Source organism: Rhamphochromis sp. 'chilingali' (assembly GCF_963969265.1).
Source record: "Rhamphochromis sp. 'chilingali' genome assembly, chromosome: 12".
NCBI lineage: Eukaryota > Metazoa > Chordata > Actinopteri > Cichliformes > Cichlidae > Rhamphochromis > Rhamphochromis sp. 'chilingali'.
The window spans coordinates 6,743,120-6,765,380 of record NC_137939.1 but is presented as its reverse complement, the minus strand read 5'-3'; the positions used below and the strand labels follow the sequence as shown (position 1 = coordinate 6,765,380).

Below are 22,261 nucleotides of genomic sequence, written 5' to 3'. Positions count from 1 at the left end.
AGCCTTGATTCTTGATTCTTGAGTTAACCTTGTTCTCCCTGCAGCTGCAGGTTCTCCATGCTGTGGTGAACTTTGGCTCTGGCGAGGGCTACAGTGTCTTTTAGAAGCCAGCTCCCTTTAGCCAAGTGAGCTCCAACCATACAACAACTACATCAACAACATGATGAACAGCTTCCTATTGTGATTACTTTACACACATTAACAATGCGACACTGAGCTGACAAAAGCACTGCCTCACAAATCCAGGAAGGGTGTTTCATGCTAAACTAAACTCACGAGTACTCTTGATTAGGTTTGTCAGTATTAAGAATGACTTAGTGTGGTTTTTGTCAGTAAAATTAAACCATTGTGTGTCAGAATAACTGTCAAATATATAATCGTGTCCTTGAAATTTGGCAACATAATTACATCTTGCTAGTGCCAGTTTGGACCTCCTTTCGCCTTCAGAACTTCCATTATTCTTCATGGCATAGATTCAACAAGGTGCTGGAAACATTCCTCAGAGACTTTGGTCCATATTTAGCATGTTAGTGTCACAGTGCTGCAGATTTGTTGGCTGCACATCTGTCATTCCACCGCATGTCAAAGGTACTTTATCTGGTGTCTGTGGAGGCTATACGAGTACAATGAATTCATGTCATGTTCGAGATGATCTGAGCTTTGTGACATGTGTTATCCTCCAGTAAGCACCCATCAGAAGATGGATACACTGTGTTCATAAAGGAATGGACGTGGTCAGGTAATCTTTGGCATTTACGGTAATGATGCTTAGTTGGTACTAAGAACGTCAGTTTCCCACCATAATATCCGCCACACCATTACACCACCAGCAGCCTGAACCTATATATGAAACACAATCGATCCTTGATTTCATTTTGTGCACAGCAGATTCTGACACCATCATCTAAATGTCAGATCAAACACTGTCTTCCAATCTTCTATTCTCCAATTTTGGTGAGTCTTTGCAATTTGAAGCCTCAGATTCCTGTTCTTAGCTGGTAGGAGTGTCTCTCTGTGTAAGGTTTAATGTGCAGAGATTCTCTCTGAATACTCTGTTCCCTTTCTATAAGCTTGAAGCAGTCTGGCCATTCTCCTCTGACCTCGTTGCCGCTCACTGGATATTTTCTCTCTTTCAGACAATTCTCGGTAAACCTCAGAGATGACTCTGTGGGAAAATTCCAGTAGATCAGCAGTTTCTGAAATACTCGGACCAGCCCATCTGGCACCAGCAGCCATGCCACGTTCAAGTCACTTAAATCAAGTTTCTTTCCCATTCTGATGTTCAGTTTGAACTCCAGCAGGTTGTCTTGACTATGCACAACTGCTACCATGCCACTGGCTGATTAAATATATGTATGAACAAGCAACTGATGTGTATGCAGTGCCGTGAGTGTATAAGTATAAGGGAGAAAATAGGAATTTTATGTATTCAACAGATTATGTCGGTCAGCATAAATGCACAAAGACATAGTTACAGAACACCAATTAACAAACAATTATTTTATTTTTTTTTATAAAATATTAATGTGATAAATTTGTTCAGTCTTCAGAAAAAACTCATTATCAAAAAACTAAACAAAAACAAAAAAATACAAATTATCAGAAATGCATGGTTTCACAGTGTATCTACAATAAAAAACAAAAAAAACAAACAATCAAGCAATAAAAAAAAAAAAAAAAAAAGAAAAAAAGAAAGAAAGAAAGAAAATGCAATAAATGAAACTGACAACATTTTTTTCCAGGAACTCATCTATATACAAGTATAAAAATCAGTTATGTAGTTAATTGGTCATTAGCAAATGAGGTACAGTGTTCATGTCTGCAGCAAAGAAGGTGGTTTAAAAAAACAAAAAACAAAAACAAAACTGTAGATGAATTGCAATAACTGATCTCTAGTGACATGATAATTGTGCTGTGCAGTATACTGTATAGTCAGTTGGTATCCTTATGCATTTATCAGAAACAATATAAAACTGGATAATGAAGAGTCTAATTGAAAATGTCACTTTCCTTACAAAAAAAAAAGTGAGCTGTGCAACTTCACAATATTAGTAACACTTAATGCAATTAATAAGTCATACAATTAAGCTTCAGCTGTCTGTCACGAAGAAGATATCAAAGTGTTTATACAGCTGCTGACCAAACCATTCCCAACGCATCGGCGTGTCTTCTATTTCGGCACCTTTGCTGCACACTTTTAAGGGAAGGCAAGTATACGAGTCGAGCTGCGATCAGCAAACAAGTGAGAATAGCTGGTGTTATGTTGGCACAGCTGCACACAGTCACAGAGTCTTTCTGTTTCCGTGTAGAACGCGAACAAAAACAAGCTCAGAGAAGCAGACTACACAGCTGCCTTCACAACTCGCCGTTCACCATGGCTACAGGCGAAAGCTCTCAACTATTCACATGTTCCATCAGTTTGCCTCAAACACTCCCTACTGTGTTTGCTGTTAGAGCATTGCAATGCTACGTTAAAAGAGCAACACTAGAGCTGAATCGAGTTCAACCAATGTAAATGAGATGTTTTAGGAAGTGCTGTTCTGAGTAGAAAGGTGTTTAAACTGCACTTTACTGCATACAGCTGAAGGGCAAACTTGCAATTAGCTGCCACTGCCAAAAGACTCCATAAAACGAGAAACTTTGAGTTTCCCGGAAAATTTCTTCTTCCTAGAAAGTCTCTTCTCTTGAACAAATCATGACTTTAATGCCGGCAAATCCTGCTGCTTTAGTGTAAACATGAGTTTTAACGATTACGACCTCCCAAGGGTTAAATTGGACCAGGGCCTTGTGCTCTTCCCCGTCACCGGACATCCTCCCATCCTCATCCTCTCCCTAAAACATATTTGGCCAGTTTACGCCTGAAACACCCATGGGTGTACCTTAGCAAACAGTTTAGTCCAACCTGTATGCCAGCTGCACTGTACATGACTGGTTACGTTTGAGAAGTTGTTAGACAAGCACATTTATTTATTTATTTTTTTTTAAATGGTTCCTCTTCTAATCAAAATTCTGATTAATACAGTTCAATAACTCAGTAAATGATACTAAAATCCAGCAATGCACTGATTTTGGACCATTTCACAGTTGGTAAAAGAAAAAGCAAAGGACAAACAACCTGGACAACTTAAAAAGTCAAACAGTATCCTTCAGCAAGCCTGTTTCACCTGCCTTGGGTGGAGCAAACCTGCAGAGAGTTTCTTTCAAAGGAGCCTTTCAAAAGAGAAAACTAGGATTTCTATTTTGCGAGAAATAAACATACTACCGTGGAACCATAACCAAAGATTCAACAAGGGATGCTTGAAATGCAGCAGACAGACGCTAATAAAGCTTTGTTTCATGTTGGTTCAGTAGAAAAGCTTCCGAATGAGTATCTGCCTCACTTTAAAATGTGTAAAGAAACCCCCAGTACCAGGTTTCAGCTTTTTGAGGCAGAGACATAAAAGAAACCCTCCAAATCAAAGTCCAGTAAAACAGAAGCCATCATTACAAATGTAGAGAGACTGGATCTACAAAGCTCTGCAGACCCTCACACACACGCCAATTAAGACACATCGAAATTCATTTGATCCTAACCTCGAGAGGGCCGGGGGTGGGAGCAATACTATTGATAATGAGGGAGAGTTTCCATGCAGCCTGATTCAGGTCAAGCCACCAAAGTGCATACAATACACAGGCGCTGTGGACCTTACAATTGGTAAACTACAGGCGGTGCTAATCCTAAGGATTCCAAGTCCTAAATGGTAGCTATATCTATTTAAATTCTCAAAACTTCACCCCACCCCCCTCTCAGGCGCGTCTTAGGCTCTTTCACCATCAACTCACCCATACAGTCAGTGTACAGTGGAGGCCAGTAACATAAAGGTAATTTATTAACAGAAACCTACAATAATATTAAAAAAAACAACAACAACAAAAAAACCCTGCATGTGCAGTTTCCTCAATCCAATGTGCCACAGTCTGATAAAGATGTGTCACAGTAAGCAAGGATGCAACAAGTATGTCCTTTACTGCCTGTATCCACTTCAGAGATCCAAAGTTTTCTCCCGTTCAGTGCTTTGGATTTCTTTGGCATGATGATTACTGTTGAACAGAGAATGTATTTTAATGCCGCTGGCCGCATTCTTCAACAAGTCATATTCCAGGTCTTGGCTTGCAAAGGCTGATCAAAATCCACAGAAGATGATCGAAATTCCACCGAATCGTTCCAAACATTATCAGCTCCATCTTAAAGCGGCGGCACTTTATCCTCATACTGCGGTGGGGGGGTGAGTGGTTCAATACTGAATCCAGCTGTGGGCTGAGAGTTATCAATGTTTTTCATGTGCAGCTTCTCCGATTTAATCCTGCGGATACTGATAGGGAGAAGCTTAAGGTTATTTTTCCCAGGTCTATGGTTTGATGCAGAAACAGCAGCAGCAGGAGGACCACTCGAATCCACGGCAGGCTGAGATCTGCTAACTGTGCCCTCTGACCCCTCGTTCTCGTACTGCACACCATCCACTTGCACCAGGTCGTCATAGGAAGGCAGCTGGGAGACGCTCGGGCGAAGGCTGCTCTGAGTGACCGGGTACTGGCCACTGCATACCGCCTCCTCGTAGGTGGGCACCGCGTAACGCTGGGCTTGCTGCTCAGCACTGTAAACATTTATGGAAATGCAAGAATAGAAATGGTACACTTTAATTACACATACTATTTAAATGCACAAACACATTATAGTCACACAATGACCAGTCCTGCACTAGCGTTGACTCACATGAGTGAAAATGATACAGCTTATATCAGGGCTGACAAAGTGATTGCCCTGATGTCTAACCCTGAGATTTACACTGCTGAAAAAGAATTTCAGCTACTGTGAGAGTAAATGTTGCTGCCTTTAAAGAAATTCTTGAGCAGGCAATAAAAACCACAAGCAGATCTCTCTCACATGTTTTCAGGTTAAAAGGAAAAAAAAAAAAAAAAAAAAAACTCTCTGGGAGCGTGCTGAATACAATTAACTGAATTTGAGATTCTCTTAATAGACACAAAAAAATGAAGAAGTCATTTTGGAAAAAAAGCCCTAATTTTTAAAAGAAGTCAAAAAGTGATTTAGTCAGTCATGAAACTCACGTTTCCCTTTGCTCCTGGTCCCTTCCTCGTGCTCCGCTGTGGTTCTGGGCCTCCCGGAGTTGTTGCTCCCTCCGTTTGTTTCTCATTCCCAGACATAATGACAGCAGGAGCATAGCCACTCCGCAGCCCGTCAAGACGAAGGCCACAGAAGACGCCTTATTTTTCCTGCCTTCACCTGCCGGGTTGCCGCTGCTGCTGCTATTGCCAAGTGGTGTTGCAGGTACCACACTCCACACAATCATCACAATACCAAGGGCGATAAGCCCAACCCCCAAAGCACACAGGGCATACTGGGAACCGGAGTTTCCATTGATTTCGCCGCTGGTGTTGTTGTTGTTGTTGTTGCTGTTGTTATTGTTACTGCTACGAGCCTGTCCGTGGCCAAGAGTGTCTGGTGGTCCACCCACAGTGGAACGCATCTTGGCAGTCCCTAGATTTCAGTCAGAGCAGCTGCAGACGAAGTCAGAAACTGTAGAGAGAAAGATACAAGGGGGTGGACACAGAATGAAAATCCCGAGAGATATAGAATATGTCAGAGAACAGAAGAGAAACAAAAACACATTTAAAGTTTCTAATGTGGAAATGGTTTCTTTAAAAAGTGGCTGTCTGTGAGGTTGCGTTTCAGTAACATCAGTAGATGAAGTCTCTAAAGGATATTGACTATGTTTTCCAAAAGTTAAAAGCCGAGTCTTGCAGAGGTAAAGTGTGAAGAAAAAAAACAAAAAAAAAAACAAAAAAAACCTGCACACACTTTTTGATCCGTCGTGCTGAAAAGGCAGCTAATACAAACAGAATTTCTTTCCTAAAATTGTATCCAGACTCAAAGGGATTTTATACTTTGAGAGATATAAAATGTGAGGCACGTCAGCATTCAGCGCACTGCACATATTAGCTGCCTGACAGAGATACGCAAAGTTAGGCAGGGTTATTTGTCCTGATTGCTTTGGCCTTTGCACAGCTACAAAGAGGTCATTTTCCTAATCAATAGTGGCACACAGTATGGGAGGGGGGGGGGGGCACAGCATGGATTAAACAAGAGGCTTGCACTCCAGCTTTAAAAACTGTTAGCCTCATTTAGGGAGATGGTCAAATTCAGATCAAAGTGTTGACCCACAAGTAAGTAATAAGGTTATAGATTGCACTCCTGAACTGAAATTATTATATATATGACAATATATATATATATGCATTTATAGTAAGGAGATCAGCATCGTGAGGGTTTAATTCATAGCCTCACCTTACGCCAAAATAGTTGAATATAATGGAAATTTGGCAGTGACCTAAAAAAGAAAAATCTGACATGTAAAGGAGCTGATCATCATAATTTCTGGACATATTAAGTTCCTCACCAGCTCTGAACACGCCGTTAATGTGTTCCTGAGAATGAATTACGAGCCTCCAAAACTCCCCTAGTTCTAGTAGCAGGAAGCCTAACTCAACTCTCAATAGTTAGAGCTCTCCTTAATAAATAAGCGTCATTTCGTAAGGTATTACCGAACATGTTACTTCTGCCCAGAGATTTGTTCTTTATATGCATCCATTTTTCAAAGAAACCCACAGAACATAAAATTCACTGAAGCAAGATTCCATCAAGGCCACTTCCAGTAGGTGTGCTGAATGGAAAAAATAAATAAAATTTACAGCAGACTCACAAAGTCATAGGGCTGCTCGATTATGGCAAAAATGATAATCACGATTATTTTCACTGAAATTGAGATCACGATTATTTGACGATATTTATTTAACCCTTTAAGACCTACTATAGAACCAAGTCCACCAGAGCTTATATTATTTTTATTTATTTTTTTTTTTTTTACATGCTGTAGTGCCATTTGTGGGAGCATTTCAAGTTGCTATACATCAATGCAACTGTTATAGCCCATATTTTAATAATATGTATGCATTAAGTGCATAGTAATTACATAAATTGCAAAAAAGTGCAATAAACTACAAAAAAAATTGAAAATCGCTTTTGTTTTGTTTACATATATTTCTACTTGGAGAAGTTTAAGAGGTTTATCCCTCAAAACTTTAAATACAATAAAGTTGCAAAAAATAGTTTCCCACCACAGGAAATTTATTTTGAGTGTCTTCATAGTTTTATTTTGGAGATACAGCAATTTTTATATACTGCAGGAAAAACAAAAAACAATCCTATGATGCAAATTTGCAAAGAAAACAGCATGTGCATCATTTCACTGTGGGAAGTGTTACGAACAGCTGATAGGAACGGCAAAGCGTGTTTCTGGAATATTATGTTTTTGTTCCTGCAAGCGCTTTTTATGCAATTTTTGCAAAGCTATATGTGGAACGAAACCGTGACCGAGGACAAGCTGATGGCATAAGATGCAAGTACAACTCCTCCGGTTTCATATCGTTAGCTTCATAGCATAATTGCCTAAGTCAATGACTTAGGCACTTATGCTATGAAGCTAACGATATGCAAAACAAATTATTGCGCTAGCTTACACGGTTCAGGTTCTACAGGGATTTAAAAATAGTTACGCAAAACGGAGCATGCTGCTCTGACCGGCTTTAAAGGGTTAACAATAACTTTAAAAAAATAATATAAAATAGTGTGCAACACCACTGAAGTTTTTTTTTTTTTTTTAAACTCTTTTCAACCAACGGCAGTCACTCTCCTCTCCAAATAACTATAACTTTCCGAGCTTCCCTCGGGTCCTCTTAATCAGCAGTCTCCACCCTTTTTTGCGCCACGGACCGGTTTATGCCCGACAATATTTTCACGGACCGGCCTTTAAGGTGTCGCGGATAAATGAGGGAGGGGCTAATAATCGGCTCAGTCATTTTTAATGATCGTTGAAAGCCCAGATCGTAATCGTGATTAAAATTCGATTAATTGAGCAACCCTACAAAGTCACATCATAAGGAGCTACACTCAGCACTTTAAATGGGCAGATAAAGATTATTACAGCCCCTGTAAAAATAAATAAATAAATCTGTACAACATTATCATCCCGTAATTTACAAAGAAATATACAGGGTTTCTGTGTCAACCTACTTTTTAATAATTCAATTATAATAAATAAGCAGTTTTGTGTTCATATTTAAAACCATAACCAAACATTAAATCAAACACTGCCCTACAAATTAAAATAATTCTCTGAAGCGCAGTGAGCATGACCAATAAGCACACTTGCACATGTGCTGCATGGTTTTATTTTGCATGCTTTAGAAAGTGCAGGACGACTACTAGGGACTGTAAATAAATTAGGACAAAAGCGCAAAAGAAATAACCTCGAACCACTCAGGAATGTCATCGCGAAATACCCATACTATGGATCCATCCATGGATACAATAATAACAGTCTGGTTGGTAAACGTGCCCAGACCTGCTGCACTCTAAAGTGAGCCCCCCCTCCTCCCCATTCCCGTTCTAAGGAATGCATGGCATGAGAGTGAATCCAGCTCATCATGACAGCTGCAAACGCAGATACCACGTCCTACTTTTCAAAAAGTTGTGCAGTTGAGACGTGCAAAGTGAGGTCACATATTATTGACTTGCTCAGGGGTAGTTACAGTCCAATCTAACAGGTTTATTTCACCAAACAACGCAGTAACACATTAACAGGCCTGCCCACTTGAAAAGCAATCCCTCCACAGGCCCGGGCACAACATATTTCTAGTGATGTTGTCGTCATTGTCACCTAATCTAAAAAAAAGTCAACTCGACTCTAAACTAAACTAACTCAAGCTACTAGTATAACTTCAGCACTCGGGTGAGTTGTACTAAATATGACTCACAGCTGGGGGAAAAATGCCCGCGTTCATGCCAACAATGGGACTCTTTCTTACTTTGAACCCGGGAGATAAGTAATGAGGAAAACTCAAACCCTCGGACAAACACCCTTTGAGAATAAATGATTAAATAATGAGTCGTCAGTGTAACTTTTAGTAACATTCAGCGATACATACTAACACTTCAGCGAGCAACTTTAACGACGTTCCACTCACCTCTGCATCCCAAGTGACTCCTCTTCGTGTTCTGCCTGAACTTGGGAGCTGCGCTGTTTATTATCGCACACTGTCGACACTGGCACGACTTTATGAGGCATAATTTGGTGACAAATAACGGTTAACGACCGGGAAGTTTTCTCTGAGAAGGATGGGCCCGGTCACAGAGAAAGCCGGAAGGACGGCTCCAGCCACTTAGACTTCCAGTTTCATTAACTCTTTCGCTCTCGGCGCGTTAATAGACGGAGTCAGGGTGGTTCTTCACTGTCACACACGCTGTCCCCTCCACTTATCTGCTGTACAAAAAGCCGGGATATACACTTTGACAGTTAATGATCTATTATTGCTTGCGACATAAAGCCGATGGGAAACATTTGTTTGCAAATGCACAAAAATATAAACCGGAAACATCTGGCCTTCGCACAAGTCCTTAATGACTTAAAAGACAAAAGACCTATTTAATACTGAAGTCAATTTGATTTCAGTTTAACAGATAGGCGTTAAGCCAACAACAACAGACCACCTTGTTGTAATTTACTAACACACAATCAGAGCTAAATGGATAAAAACATACGTACACAAGGTAGAAAACTAAGCTTTCAACCCAGCCCAGAGTAATAAAATTAATGGGTAATAAAATTAATGACGACATTTACAGTTTCAGGGTCCAGTACAAGGTTTAGGTTGATTTTTTTCTTAACAGACTTGCCCAGTTAGACATGGCAGTGTGATAATAAGCGTTCATGCGCATAATGTCCCTGGAGTTGAAGCATTTAAATGAAATTGCATTTTGCAGTTTCAGTAGGTAGGTAGGTAGGTAGGTAGGTAGGTAGGTAGGTAGGTAGATAGATAGATAGGTAGATAGATAGATAGATAGATAGATAGATAGATAGATAGATAGATAGATAGATAGATAGATAGATAGATAGATAGATAGATAGATAGATAGATAGATAGATAGATAGATAGATCTAGCCATCAATATCAGTCATTAGATCATTTATCTCCTCCTGTGGTCAGCTGGGATAAAAACAAGAGGAGACAGATGTCACTAATGTCAAGACACTAAACCTTCTCACAATGCACAGAGTGCTCCACCCTAATTCAAATGCCCTGAGGTTATATGAGCAATGGAAAGAGAGAGGGCGTGGATTAGTGAGTGTGAGCCATAATCCCAGATGAAGCACGGAGAATTCACAAATACATCAGGAATATTTCCCCCTGAGATGAGCTGTTCCAAGAATGCTTCGGGCAGCTGAAGACAGATGATGATTAGGAACAGGAAGGGGAACTATAACAGAGGACCTGAATGGGATGTACCATCAACAGACAGAGGAAATGGCTGATATCAAAAATGGCTGGAAAAGGACAGCTTAAAGGACAACACAGAAGTCTGATCATGTCAGAACAAGAACAGGCCCCATGCCACAAATCCACAGACACAGAAGCCAACGGGACCCAATTTGCAGACTGTGCAAAGGTGCCCCAGAATCACACACACTGATAGGCACAGCCAAGTAGCTGGGATAGTGTACAGAAACATCTGTGCTGTATATGGAGAGGTCCCCAATTTCCAATATGAAACACCATTAAAGATGGTAGAGAACAACAGGATTAAGGTCCTGTGGACAGACAACAACTCCTAGCCAGCAACCAGACATAGTGGTGGTTGACAAGGAGCAAAAGACAACAGTTGTGATAGGGCCTGCAATCCCAAGGGACAGCAACATCAAGAACAGGGGGCACGAGAAAACAGAGAAGTATCAGGGGCTGAAGGAACGAGTGGAGCAGACGTGGAAGGTTAAGTCCAAAGTGGTCCCAGTGTCACAGTGTAAGAGCTGTAACCCCCAAATCGGAAGAGTGGCTTCAGCAGATTTCAGGATCTCGGTCTGGAGTCTCAAACTACCAGCATGTGTATGTGTGTGTGTACTATTAATAATAATCAAAGCTCAAAGTCATTTTCAAAGACAAGGCCTACCTGTGTAACTGTTACCTGTGTAACTTGCCCTTTTTTATCTTCAGCATACACAGTAGTTTGTATGAGTCATTCCAATCTCAAACAGATTAAAAATTATCTATAAAAATGCAAATGATTTGTTGTTTTACAACCAGTGAGATTATTAAACGTCAGAGACACAGCCCTGTTTCAAGTCCTGATAATCAATGACTTTTACTTCTTTGTAAATTTACCACTTACTGGCAGTCACGCCTTTTTAGCCCTTTGGACTGGGAAATGCAACCCTGAATATTTATCCTGCCCACACTGGTGACGTAGATGGTCTTTGAGTATTTATTTAGTCATTCGTCTGTATAATTGTGTATGTGCAATATGTCACTGATATGTTCAAAGATAAAAGATGAAAAAAACAAAGGGTTTCACGTTGCTCTGCTTCATTGTTTCAGTGGTCCCCCTGTCTCAGCTTACTAGAATGAGGACTGAAGCAGTCACTGCATTGTTCCTTTGTCATTCTGGGCTCCTGGGAAACATTCTTCCTCCTAAGCTTTTGTCTGGTTCCTCTGCTTCATCAAATACACACTCACACAATGCAAGGACAGAAATATATGTGAACAAATTGGGACTTAACCTGGTGGTCTGAATTAATCCCTTATCACTGCCAGTGTGTAATCAAATATGATGGCAGAGAAATATCACTGTAAACTGTACTAATTTATATGGCTACGTAGGCTTGAGTGTAGCAAATGAATCACACTGGCTTAGACATAGCTCTAGTAGAAATACCAGTATTTTAATTTTTCCCATCAAGTAAAACCATCCAAATCTACTGTTGATCTTAGTTTAATGGTCCTTGTCCACTAAATATTTCAAAGCAGGTAACTGAGTTCCCTCATCATTATCTTTTAATGTCTCACATTACAAAATGGCTTTACCCAACCAACCCTTGGTGGATTACAGTAAAGGCTTTAAGTGAGGCAGTGCATCTAGCCTAAGGAGGGCGTCTTTATTTGTGCTGTGTCATGCAACTATGGTACAAAGGTTTGAGTCATCATGAGTAAGAGGAGGAAATAGCATCATGAGGAACTGTCACAGCTGAGACTTGAGTTAACGTGTCTGACAGGGAGTGCAGAGCTGGATGATAGCTGCCCAAAATGCCATCAATAGATCAGTAAAATGCCAAGGTTATGGCAGATTTTATTGCGGGCACTGTTTGAGTTACAGTGGACGCTGCCTCTTGGAAAAGGGAGGGGGGGGGTTTCTCAGTGACACTTTTACTGTAACAATGGAGACTCACTACAATATTATTAGCTTACTTTTCTCTGATCTTTATGGATCCTTTCATTTCCTTTTATTCCCACCTTTATAGTGCAGGCAGCCATATTATTCTTTGTGCTGAGCAGTGGAGCTTTGCAATTTATTGGGAGACCAACCCTCCTTCTCCCATCATCAACATGTCTTTTTTCTCCCCAGATTGTACTCTGGCGTTCATTGATATTCTGATGGATGCAACTAGTCACATATATATTTTAGACACCATCTTTATTTCATTTCAGTGAGCACTTTCCTTTTCACAAAAAAATACACGCTCACACATCACAGCTCAGCGATCTTTTTCTTTGTTGTTGTTGGCATTGCTCAGATATTTTATGTTTACTGCACAGTATAAAACATCAGAAGAGGTGCTACATATGCTTTGACAGAACAGTGTAAATGTGCGAGATGAAAAATGACTATCAAACATAGATTCTAAAATTTTTAAATTCAGTTCAAGTCTTTTTAAGTTGGTTTTTTTTTTAATGCTAAGTCACATTGACAAGGCATCACAAATGGCAGAACTGAATGACACAAGAGCCACTTACACGGTTACGAAATATGAAACTTTGTTTTTTTACATTTTGTCATCAAGTGCTCTGTATAAGACAAACAGTCATTTCCCTCACTAGTCAAAAAAAACGAAGAAAAAAACCCATTTCAGTTAGTTACCTCCTGGTGTACACACAAGAATAGAAAAATATATAGCTCGAGTCGTTCATAGTCATCTTAATTCTGGCGTTGGGGGAGGGGCGCTTACTGTCCTCAAAGATGCTAAAACTTCCCCAAAAAACAGGAAACTTGTTAAAAAACAACAACAAAAAAACAACATTTTCCTTGTTACAAAGTGCAAGCTGCCCTGTAAAGGCTAATTTTAAGATAAAAAAAAAATCACCATCCCATGTTTGCGTGCACATGGATGACAAATGTCCATGTTGTACATTGTCATGAAGTGAATGACTGGTATTGGTAGAACTCTGATAACATCACACATTGGTGACCTCGATGCTGGTGTAACCACGGATGGGGCTTCCTTCTGCCCTGGGTGGAGTGTGATCTCGAACCTCTCTAGGCAGGGAGCCATAGCTGCTATGGCAACTCAAGTCCCGCCCATTGCGAGCTTTGGGACTAAATCCTGCTGGAGGCTAGAACAGAAACAATGTATCCATTACTACAAATGACAAACAATGTATAAAGATGAATGCAGCTTCTGGGTCTGAAAAGTGAAATTGGGGTGTAACTTGATATAGCATGATGCCTGTTTTGCACATTTTTGCCCGATTTAGAGTCAATTAGCCTTAGGGCTTAGCTACTTCATGACTGACAACTTGCTGCAATAGTTGCAAAGCAGTGTCTGGGGTTTCTCATTCAGATCCACACCTTGTTGATGATGTCATGATGTCAGGGTTAAAAATAAATCCAAGACAGCAACAGCCAAAATGCTCAGGTGGAGGGTTCGTACAGGTATCCACCTTTTATGTACAGTCTATACTTTCTCATTAGTTGTGGTCCCCCTGATGACATATCTTATACTTACAGTTAATTTAATAATCAATAATTGATTTGGTTAATCAAACCTCTCTATCTTCCTTCTTATTTACATGTCTTGCAGGCTGCTCTAGCAATATATTCAATACCCAAGTAATGCTGCAGAGCTTCATTATCGTCACTGTGTAATTTGTCAACACTAAGCTCTTCTGCGCTACAATTTGGCTAAAATTGAGGGAAGAACTTTTTCCCCACCTTCACAGCCCTCCTTCTCAATGAGCCTTCTTCATCGGTGTGCCGGGCAGTAGAGGTGGGAGGTCTGCCCAAAGAGTTCTGACGAAGGAGGACAGGTGGTGTCCCCAGACCTAAATGCTCGTATTCCTGTTTGGCATCCACGCTGCAGAAAGCATGGGGAAAGATCAGTGTGACGGGGGAAGCCAAAATAGTAATTAAAGACAGTAGAAAACACATCCCTGTGAATTTTCCTGTCACCTGGCTTGGCCAATTAGTGTTTTCATCTCTTCCACAAGGTGTCGGCGAACCATGTGTTTGCTGCTGGAGATTCCTAGCACCGTTGCCATCGTGTCAGTGTTGAAAGTGGGGTCTAGTACCATGACAGCCCCATGAACGCCACTGTTTAGGAGACTCTCAGCAAACTCCTGCATAGGCAGAAAAAGGCAAGTACAGAATAGTAATCTTATTTGTTCATAACATCAGATCTAAAATTCTTGGTTGAGTCAAAGAGGATATTGATATTGATTTTTTTGTCTATATCAGTAGAAGTTCCAGCTCCCTGAGGAGTTTAACCGGACGTCATCCAGACATGTTTATCTGTACACACCCGGAGTGTGATGGGACAAAGGCTGTAATCTGGCAGGTGTTGTAATCAACTGGTAGCAGTTCAAAAGTAAATGGCAAAGACCTGCTATCACTTTGTGGAGGTATGGAGCACAGAACAAACAGTCTTTATGTGGTAGTGCGTTTATACAACACAAAACAGTATTGTTACAGCCCCAGCAGGCCTGCCATGTTTTATTGTCTGAGAGTCCTACTGTTTGCTTCCTTGAATCAGGTGCCTCCCCCTTTCTGCTGTGGGGCTGGTTAGATATGCACTCAGCTGACTCAGCTTAGCAATTATAACTGAGAGTATAAAAGCTGAGGGGAGCCACAACTAAGCACCAGTGGTTCACCTGTGTACACAGGGTTGGCTTTGATTTATTGATTGATTAAACGCTTTTCTTTGCCCACCAAAGGCTTTGCTTTTCTCTCGTTTGTATTTTGTCCTTGACAGAAACAGCACTTTACCCATCTCTTTAAAGTTTTTAGTATAATCTTGTTTTGCCTCATTCCAGAAAAGAAATGCAGTACAAATACCCAGTTAAGATACTGAAGTGGAATTTTCAGGTGTCATTACATAACTTGAATCTTTATTTTTCTCACCACTTTTTACTTTTATTCACTACATTTTTACACAAATACCTCTACTTGCTGCATCGTACATTTTCATAACAGCCTTATAGGTTCAAGACATTTGAAGGGTGTTACTATTCCACATCACTGCGCATCTTCCAGATTTAAACCAATTTGAGGCTAAATTGAGGAAACAATAACACATAAAAGGCCATTTTATTGGTCTATCCATCACTGGTGCTTATCACACACGACAAGTGGTACAAACCTATGCATCATTTATCACTTTATATTCAGAGGTTACCTAAGCACTTTTATTTTACATTCAGATGGATGGATCGGGTGTGTGTGGGGTGGGGTAACTTGGGGTTCAGTATCTTCCCAAGGATGCTTTGAACTGGGGAGGATCAGTCAGCCCACCATCCAATTGGTAGACAATTTATACAATTTATTTCATAGTGGTTATTTTCTCGTACACTACCACAACAGCTGATATTAGGGTTCTTTTGCCTGCCAAATCCCACTTTAACCCCTGACTATATTCATTTTCCTGTTTAGATGTGCAGGCCAACTCACCAATCTACAATGTGGGCAGCAGCATATGTTTTTTTCTCTGTTTATGTTCAACATACCAGATGTAATCTAACAAGTACGTTCCATAATATGACATGAGGTTGTGTTTCCTCTGCATAAAAATAGATGGTAGATATGTGCTCGAAAGAGCTACTTTTAAACCTTAATGAACTTTTATCAGCGTATTTTTAACACAAATATCTGGAAATTAACTATCACATACCCAGGACATTCTGAGATTCAGACCCAGAACCTCTCTGATTTGTTATGGCGTAACGGTAAACTCTTTAACTTTGCTAAAACTATACTTTTGTTTGCATACAAGTTTGACCTGTAAACCTATTGGCTGACATGTGTTCAAGAATTTTAAGATGAACTTTCTCTCACCTTGAGGTCAATATCTCTGATCCATTTCATGACCCGATGCATGGTCCATACCAGAGGATCCACATTGTGGTGCTCGCACTGTACCCGGCGAGCCTGTAATGCCTGAAAACCATTTTAACAAGAACTTTTACAGATCTGATCTATTTTCACCTTTACTGTGAACATCCCAAAGTACAAAGGAGTGACAAAACTAAAAGACTGAAAATCTAGACCCTTCACCCCTACAGTTTGCATTTACTTATCCTTTTAGGTGGAAGGATCACTGCCAATCAAAAAAAGGTAAACTCAAAAGTAAAATCAATGTCAAGCCCCAACACCTTACTATAACCCCTCATTGTTATTTGTTTTCCTTTAATTTGTCACCCATCAGTGTACTCACTGCCATTTCTCATTTACCTCCTTGTCAAAATGAAGCAACTGCAGCAGTTCGATGCCTAGCAGCAAGCTGACCTGATGGAACTTCTTGGTGATGTTTAAGTGACGTTCGAGGTCCCGACGTGTCAAAGAGTTCAGGACCCGCCCATCTATCAAGTGATTGTGAAAGGCCTGGGAGTACTGAGGCAAACCCACATCGCTTAACCAGGCTTTTGCCACCCAGTGGTGGTCCATATCCGCAGCCTTGGACAGCCTACAGACAGACAGCATGAAGAGTTCCTTTACCTAAGAAATCACATTTTTATCATCACGTGTGGGATTTAGCCACAAAGAGTTTGAATTGTACTGACCAGCTTACACCCCCATTAGGCTGAAGTTCCTAACAAGCACTGAATGGATTGTTGCTAAATTCATATTGTATGGTATAATAATAATAAGTTTGCCATCTCTTGATTTTTCTTCTGATTTCATCATCAGGTTAAAAACTACCATACTAAAATAAGACTGTGAACATGCTTCACCACATACCTGATAAACAGTAGCATGTTACTTTTGCTAATGTGGACACATTATGTAGCTTTAAGAACTACTGAGCTGAACTCAATTATTTTTATTCAATTCATATAGCACCAAATCACAACAGCAGTTGCCTCAAGGCGCCTTATACTGTATGATAAAGACCCTACAATAAAAGAAAGAAAGCCTTAAAAATCAGATGACCCCCTATGAGCCAGAACTTTGCAACACTGGGAAGGAAAAACTCCCTTTTAATAGGGAAAAATCTCCAGCAGAAGTGGGCTCAGGAAGGTGCAGCCGTCTGCCATGACCGGTTGGGGGTGAGGAGAAAAGAAGAGAGCAGACTGAGGTAGGATAAAAAACACACTGTAGAAGAACACCAGAGATTAACTATGACTAATAATGCATTGGAGCCCATCTACATCAGCAGGGAGTGTGTGAAGAGGGTGCTCAGCTTCAAGTTCCTGTGTGTGCACATGGATGCAGACCTCCAGTGCTCCAGCTTGGAGGTTATGAAAAAGGCCCAGCAGCATCTCACTTACTGAGGAGCCTCAGGAGGACTACCCTAAAGAGGGAGCTGCTGCTAACTGTCTTCTACCGCTACTCCACTGAGAGTGCGCTGACATATTGCATCTCTGTGTGGGTCTCGAGCTGCACCATAGCACACAGGAAAGCACTACAAAGGGTCATTAACGTCACGAGAAAAATCACTGGCCGCCCTCTTCCCTCCCTGAAGGACCTCTGCAGCACATGCTGTCTCAAAAGGGCACACAAGATCTTGCGGCACTGCAATGCAAATACCTGACACCGGGCCTTGTGCAATACACAGTGCACACACTGTATATTTCATTCTGCATATATGTTACTATGTATATATTGTGATTGCTGCTTGCCTTTCATTTAGCACCAATGCAGGACAGTAGTCCAATTTTGTTGTACTATTGTAGAAAGTATAACTGTGCAATGACAATAAAATCATCTACTCAAACTGTAGCTATTATTTTAAAAAAGAAGCTGAAATTGTTCACAACTGCTGTTAACAAATCAGGTAGCTGTGCCATTATTATTGTTATTTATTCTATTATTCTATTTTACTCTTTTACTTTTGATTGTACTTTTTATCTTACAAAGCATGCTGAACAATTGTGTAATGCCACATAAATAAACTTGCCTTGGCTTTCATCAAAAATTGACTGATCAATCAATCAATCTAGTTGGATTAGATTATTGGATAATGATAACCACATGCAGCCCTAAATATCACATATGTAAAGGAACTCACTGCAGAAAGTTTTTGAAGGGATTATTTCTTTGCTATAAAGCAGTTTCACAGAGAATTCTTCAAACTTTGCACTTGAAGGCCAGAGTGAGGGGGGAAACTGACTCGAGAAAGACATGCTGCTGCTAAATTTTTCAAATGCAATTCTTCAGTGCTTTAGGGTTACTGAACTGAATATTTCAAAACCCAGACACCTTGATCTTAAACCTGCTACTTGGCTAAACTGCCATACAGTGTAACTATTGGTTAAAACAAATAAGCTTATACTTGCCACATATGTGTTTATGATTCACACAGGAACAATTTAGACAGTCTTCAGTTTAGCTGACCTGCATGCCTTTCATGCCCTTAGGAAGCTTTCAAGAGCTGTAACAGCCTTGGGACTCTTGCATTTGTTTAAACTTCATGTGTGGTAAAAAGCCAGAAACGAGATCCTTCATGCATTAGGTAAATGCATGTACAATAAATCACCGACAGGTGGCCCCCATACGCCATCAAGTAACAGGCAGTTTACAATAAGGACCACTATGGCCCTTCCTTACCCTCTGCCGTTCTCAACATCTCTGTAATCTTCAATGGCCAGGCGGAGTTTCCGACGATGCATCAAATTGCTGACACCTAGACCCAGCTCCAGGTCTTCATCCGTTAACCCCAGTAAAACCTGCAAAAAAAAGCAAAGAAACAACACTTCACAGGAGGTTAAGCCATTCAGGCCGAGAGTGCTATAAAGTAAACAATATGGAAGCATGTAGAAACCTGCAGGTGTTGCCATACCTTGCCGCTTTTGACGTTTTCTGAGCAGGCGCGGATGTACATGGGCATCGCCATGACAACCTCCAGCCAGGCCTGCACGGTGCCTGCCCTCCACAGAGACATGGGCGTTGTCCTGGCCAGCTCCACCTGCTGCAGACGGTCGAGCTGGTCCTCTGACCCGTCTGACAGGCTGAGGCGAGTGGGGCTGGAGAGGCTATCCGAGTCTGGGTGGGTAGACAAATGGGTGATGCGGTTGTGGTTGTGCGTGAAAGCAGAGGTGAGCATTGTGAGCAATGAAAAATAAAATAAAAACAACAACAACAACGTTAATGTGCTGCAACAACAACAATATATACATATAGTTTCATATCAAATCAGCCCATTTAAGGGGAAGAGGGAACAAACAAGCTTTTAACGACATCCTAAGCTTTTGGCTGCATGACAGCAAGCCAAGCGTTTGCCAGTAATGCTGTAAACAAAGTTGCAGCTTTTATAAACAAGCTCCTCACTTAAGAAGTCCATTAAACCAGCAGCTGTTTGAGCTGTTGAATTAACATGACTCATCTGTCTAAATTAGCCCGCAGCTAACAGCTCTGTGGAAATATTAAAACATGCAATTAGGAGATGCATGAGAAATGTCGATGCATTAAAAGCACGTCTCTCTCACAATGTTATAATCGACTGTGAGTAAATCCTGACACTTTGAGCACTGCCTGAATAATTCCCCGCGGTGTTTCAATGTTACCACGCTAAACTGAGCCAAATATTTTGCCTTTTTTTAACAAAAATTATTGTTAAATTTAAGTTCTCAGTATTTCACAAGTGGTGGAGTCACAAACGAAAAGAAATATTGGCCGAGAACATGTTTTGTTTCATTGTAAAAATGTGAAAGCCATTTAACTAACCCCCGACCAGCGGGTGGCAACCTGGTATCAGGTTTGGACTCAGATGTTGGTACAGCATCATGAAATGCTCATCAAGAACTTACTGCAGCACTTACTGTGTTTTTCTCCCTTTTTAAAATCTTGTGATACAAATGAAATACTTCAAAGTATCCTGTCTTATTCCATAGTTTCTGAAAACCTCAACATTACCCTCAGCACTCAGAATACAGCCATACTTACAGGCTTACCCAGTGAGTGAATGAATGAACTTCAACCAAAACTCCTGTGACCCTAATAAGCCTTGCACAGAAGCATCCACATGACAGCTCCATGGTAACATGACTGTTCTCCTTGATGGTCACTCCAATCATCACATCCATGGTTGCTTTTTTATGTTTGTTTGTTTGTTTTTAAAGGAAAAGAAAGTTCAAGATTCTTTTTACAAACTACACAAAAACGGGTTCTTTGTTCCCTCCACCTAAGTGTCACTTCTAGCAAATAACATGGAAACCCTACTTTTTGGCAGCCTTTACTATGCCCATTGTGTGTTTACTCAAAGGAGATTCACGACTGGATGGTTCGAGGGTCTGAGTAAACTGATTTTTATTAAATCCGCCTTCGGTAATTCATCTCAACCTGGATGCTTTCATGTGCTCTCCGAAGAGAGATGCATGAAGCGACCGTACACTTCTAAGTGCCCTTCTGAGAGCAATTCATATTAAGTTGAATAGATCTGCTCTTTTGGTCAAAGATGCATGCTGGTCTGCGTACAAGGTCTGTTTTTCCTTCCGAACAGAGTCCTAATAAAGGAAATATCAGTGAAAGCAGAGCTAGCTACGGTGTGGTATTTATGTAAAGAGTTTTGTGTCCTTTATGAGAGGAGGTAAGTTTTGTATGTTTTATAAAAACCACAGTGAATTGTTTGCTTTTCCTTTAACTACACTTTAGACGAGACACTGAGCCTTAAGTGTGCTCTTCGGTAGCTCGTTTAATAGACCTTATTGCTATAATATAGCAGCATTTCTGATACCATGACTGGGAAAAACAAATGGATTACAGCTGAATTGATGACATCACCCATGGTGGCTCTTCGCTGCTTCGAGGGAGGATAAATAGAGTAGATAAACTACAAGGCCCCTTTAAGTAACAGTTTGGCATTTTGATTAATAAGATTATTTGCTATCTTGAGAGGCAGATGAGGAAATCAATGCTCATGTCTGAATGATAAATATGGAGGTACATACAGTCTGTTTCCTGTCTTCCAGTTAATCAAGGAGTAGCTTCAGCTTGAATTCATTAAAAGAATATTAAAGAAGTCATTTAATGTTTGGTAAATATGCTTATGCTTTACTGTTGTGCATCAGACGAGAAGGCTTATAAATAAGCTTGTATGGTAAATCCATAAAGTCACAGCCAGTCTTCTTATAGTCCATGCAAAGCTATGATGAGCACCCCTGCTTGTAGATTTATGTTAAGCATTTTAGCAGTGAATTTCCCCCAAACTATACTTCAGCACAAAATTAAAAGCAGCCAGTGTTTCTGAGCCAGTGACGCTGAGTATGGAGCTTTACTGTTGGAGTATACAGGAAATAAAAGAAAAAAGCCCTCAAATGCATTTTAGTGTATCTGTTAGCACTCAACTGTTTCCAAATCCCTGTCATTAGAGCTAAATTCAACTTGAAGAAGTGCTTAACTCCAAAGGTGTTTTTTTTGTGATGTTAGGAATTAAAAGACATCTGCAAACACAGTTTGCAACCCAGCACGACTCATTTTTAAAGCCACAGGAACTGGTGCACCTCGGTCCCATTGAGTCTGACTGATCGCTTCTTGGGTCGCCTCACTGTGTCGACAGTCTGATGGAGGTCAGACAAGAGGGGTCAGTGTTAGAGGTCAGGAGTCATATCAGAGCAAAACATTATTGATGCCATGTGCTGACACATATGAGATCAGATTCAACAATATGACATGGCCACATCTCCTCTGCACCAATGTTTTGTTTTTCTCTAATTATTGATTCTAATATAATACAAGAGGAAAATTTCATTTTGGCTTAGTGAGGAGTTGAAATTGGAAAAGAGAGGAAAGGAGGCCATTGGGAAGCTTTTGGGATGCAGTCCTCTCACAGATGGGAGTTGCAGGGCTGAGGGAAACTAAGGCACAAGTTAAAAATGGTAAGTCCCCTCCAGCATAACAGGACAAATCTGGATTAGAGCCATATCACAACAAATGAACACGCACACACACGAA

The 22,261-nt window shown here is 40.6% G+C and overlaps 2 protein-coding genes across 8 annotated transcripts in view; both read right to left on the bottom strand.

Moving 5' to 3' along the window:
• Positions 1 to 1,590: 1,590 nt before the first annotated feature.
• Positions 1,591 to 9,154, bottom strand: tmem51a (transmembrane protein 51a). Its single transcript, XM_080899430.1, has 3 exons — positions 9,082 to 9,154; positions 5,107 to 5,575; positions 1,591 to 4,634 (listed from the first exon to the last, which is right to left on the bottom strand). The coding sequence occupies exons 2-3, from the start codon at positions 5,523 to 5,525 to the stop codon at positions 4,226 to 4,228; spliced, it is 828 nt and encodes a 275-aa protein (XP_080755556.1). The 5' UTR covers positions 5,526 to 5,575; positions 9,082 to 9,154; the 3' UTR covers positions 1,591 to 4,225.
• Positions 9,155 to 12,577: 3,423 nt separating this feature from the next.
• The window catches only part of kazna (kazrin, periplakin interacting protein a), a 194,222-nt gene continuing 184,538 nt past the window's right edge, over positions 12,578 to 22,261 (bottom strand). For all 7 annotated transcript variants that reach the window (XM_080900002.1, XM_080900004.1, XM_080900003.1 and 4 more), the window contains 7 exons: positions 19,152 to 19,354; positions 18,920 to 19,038; positions 16,604 to 16,835; positions 16,208 to 16,309; positions 14,330 to 14,496; positions 14,093 to 14,234; positions 12,578 to 13,494 (listed from right to left, as the gene is read on the bottom strand). In XM_080900002.1, the coding sequence (XP_080756128.1) occupies positions 13,336 to 13,494; positions 14,093 to 14,234; positions 14,330 to 14,496; positions 16,208 to 16,309; positions 16,604 to 16,835; positions 18,920 to 19,038; positions 19,152 to 19,354 (1,124 nt within the window). In that variant the 3' untranslated portion in view covers positions 12,578 to 13,335. The remainder of the gene's footprint in view (positions 13,495 to 14,092; positions 14,235 to 14,329; positions 14,497 to 16,207; positions 16,310 to 16,603; positions 16,836 to 18,919; positions 19,039 to 19,151; positions 19,355 to 22,261) is intronic.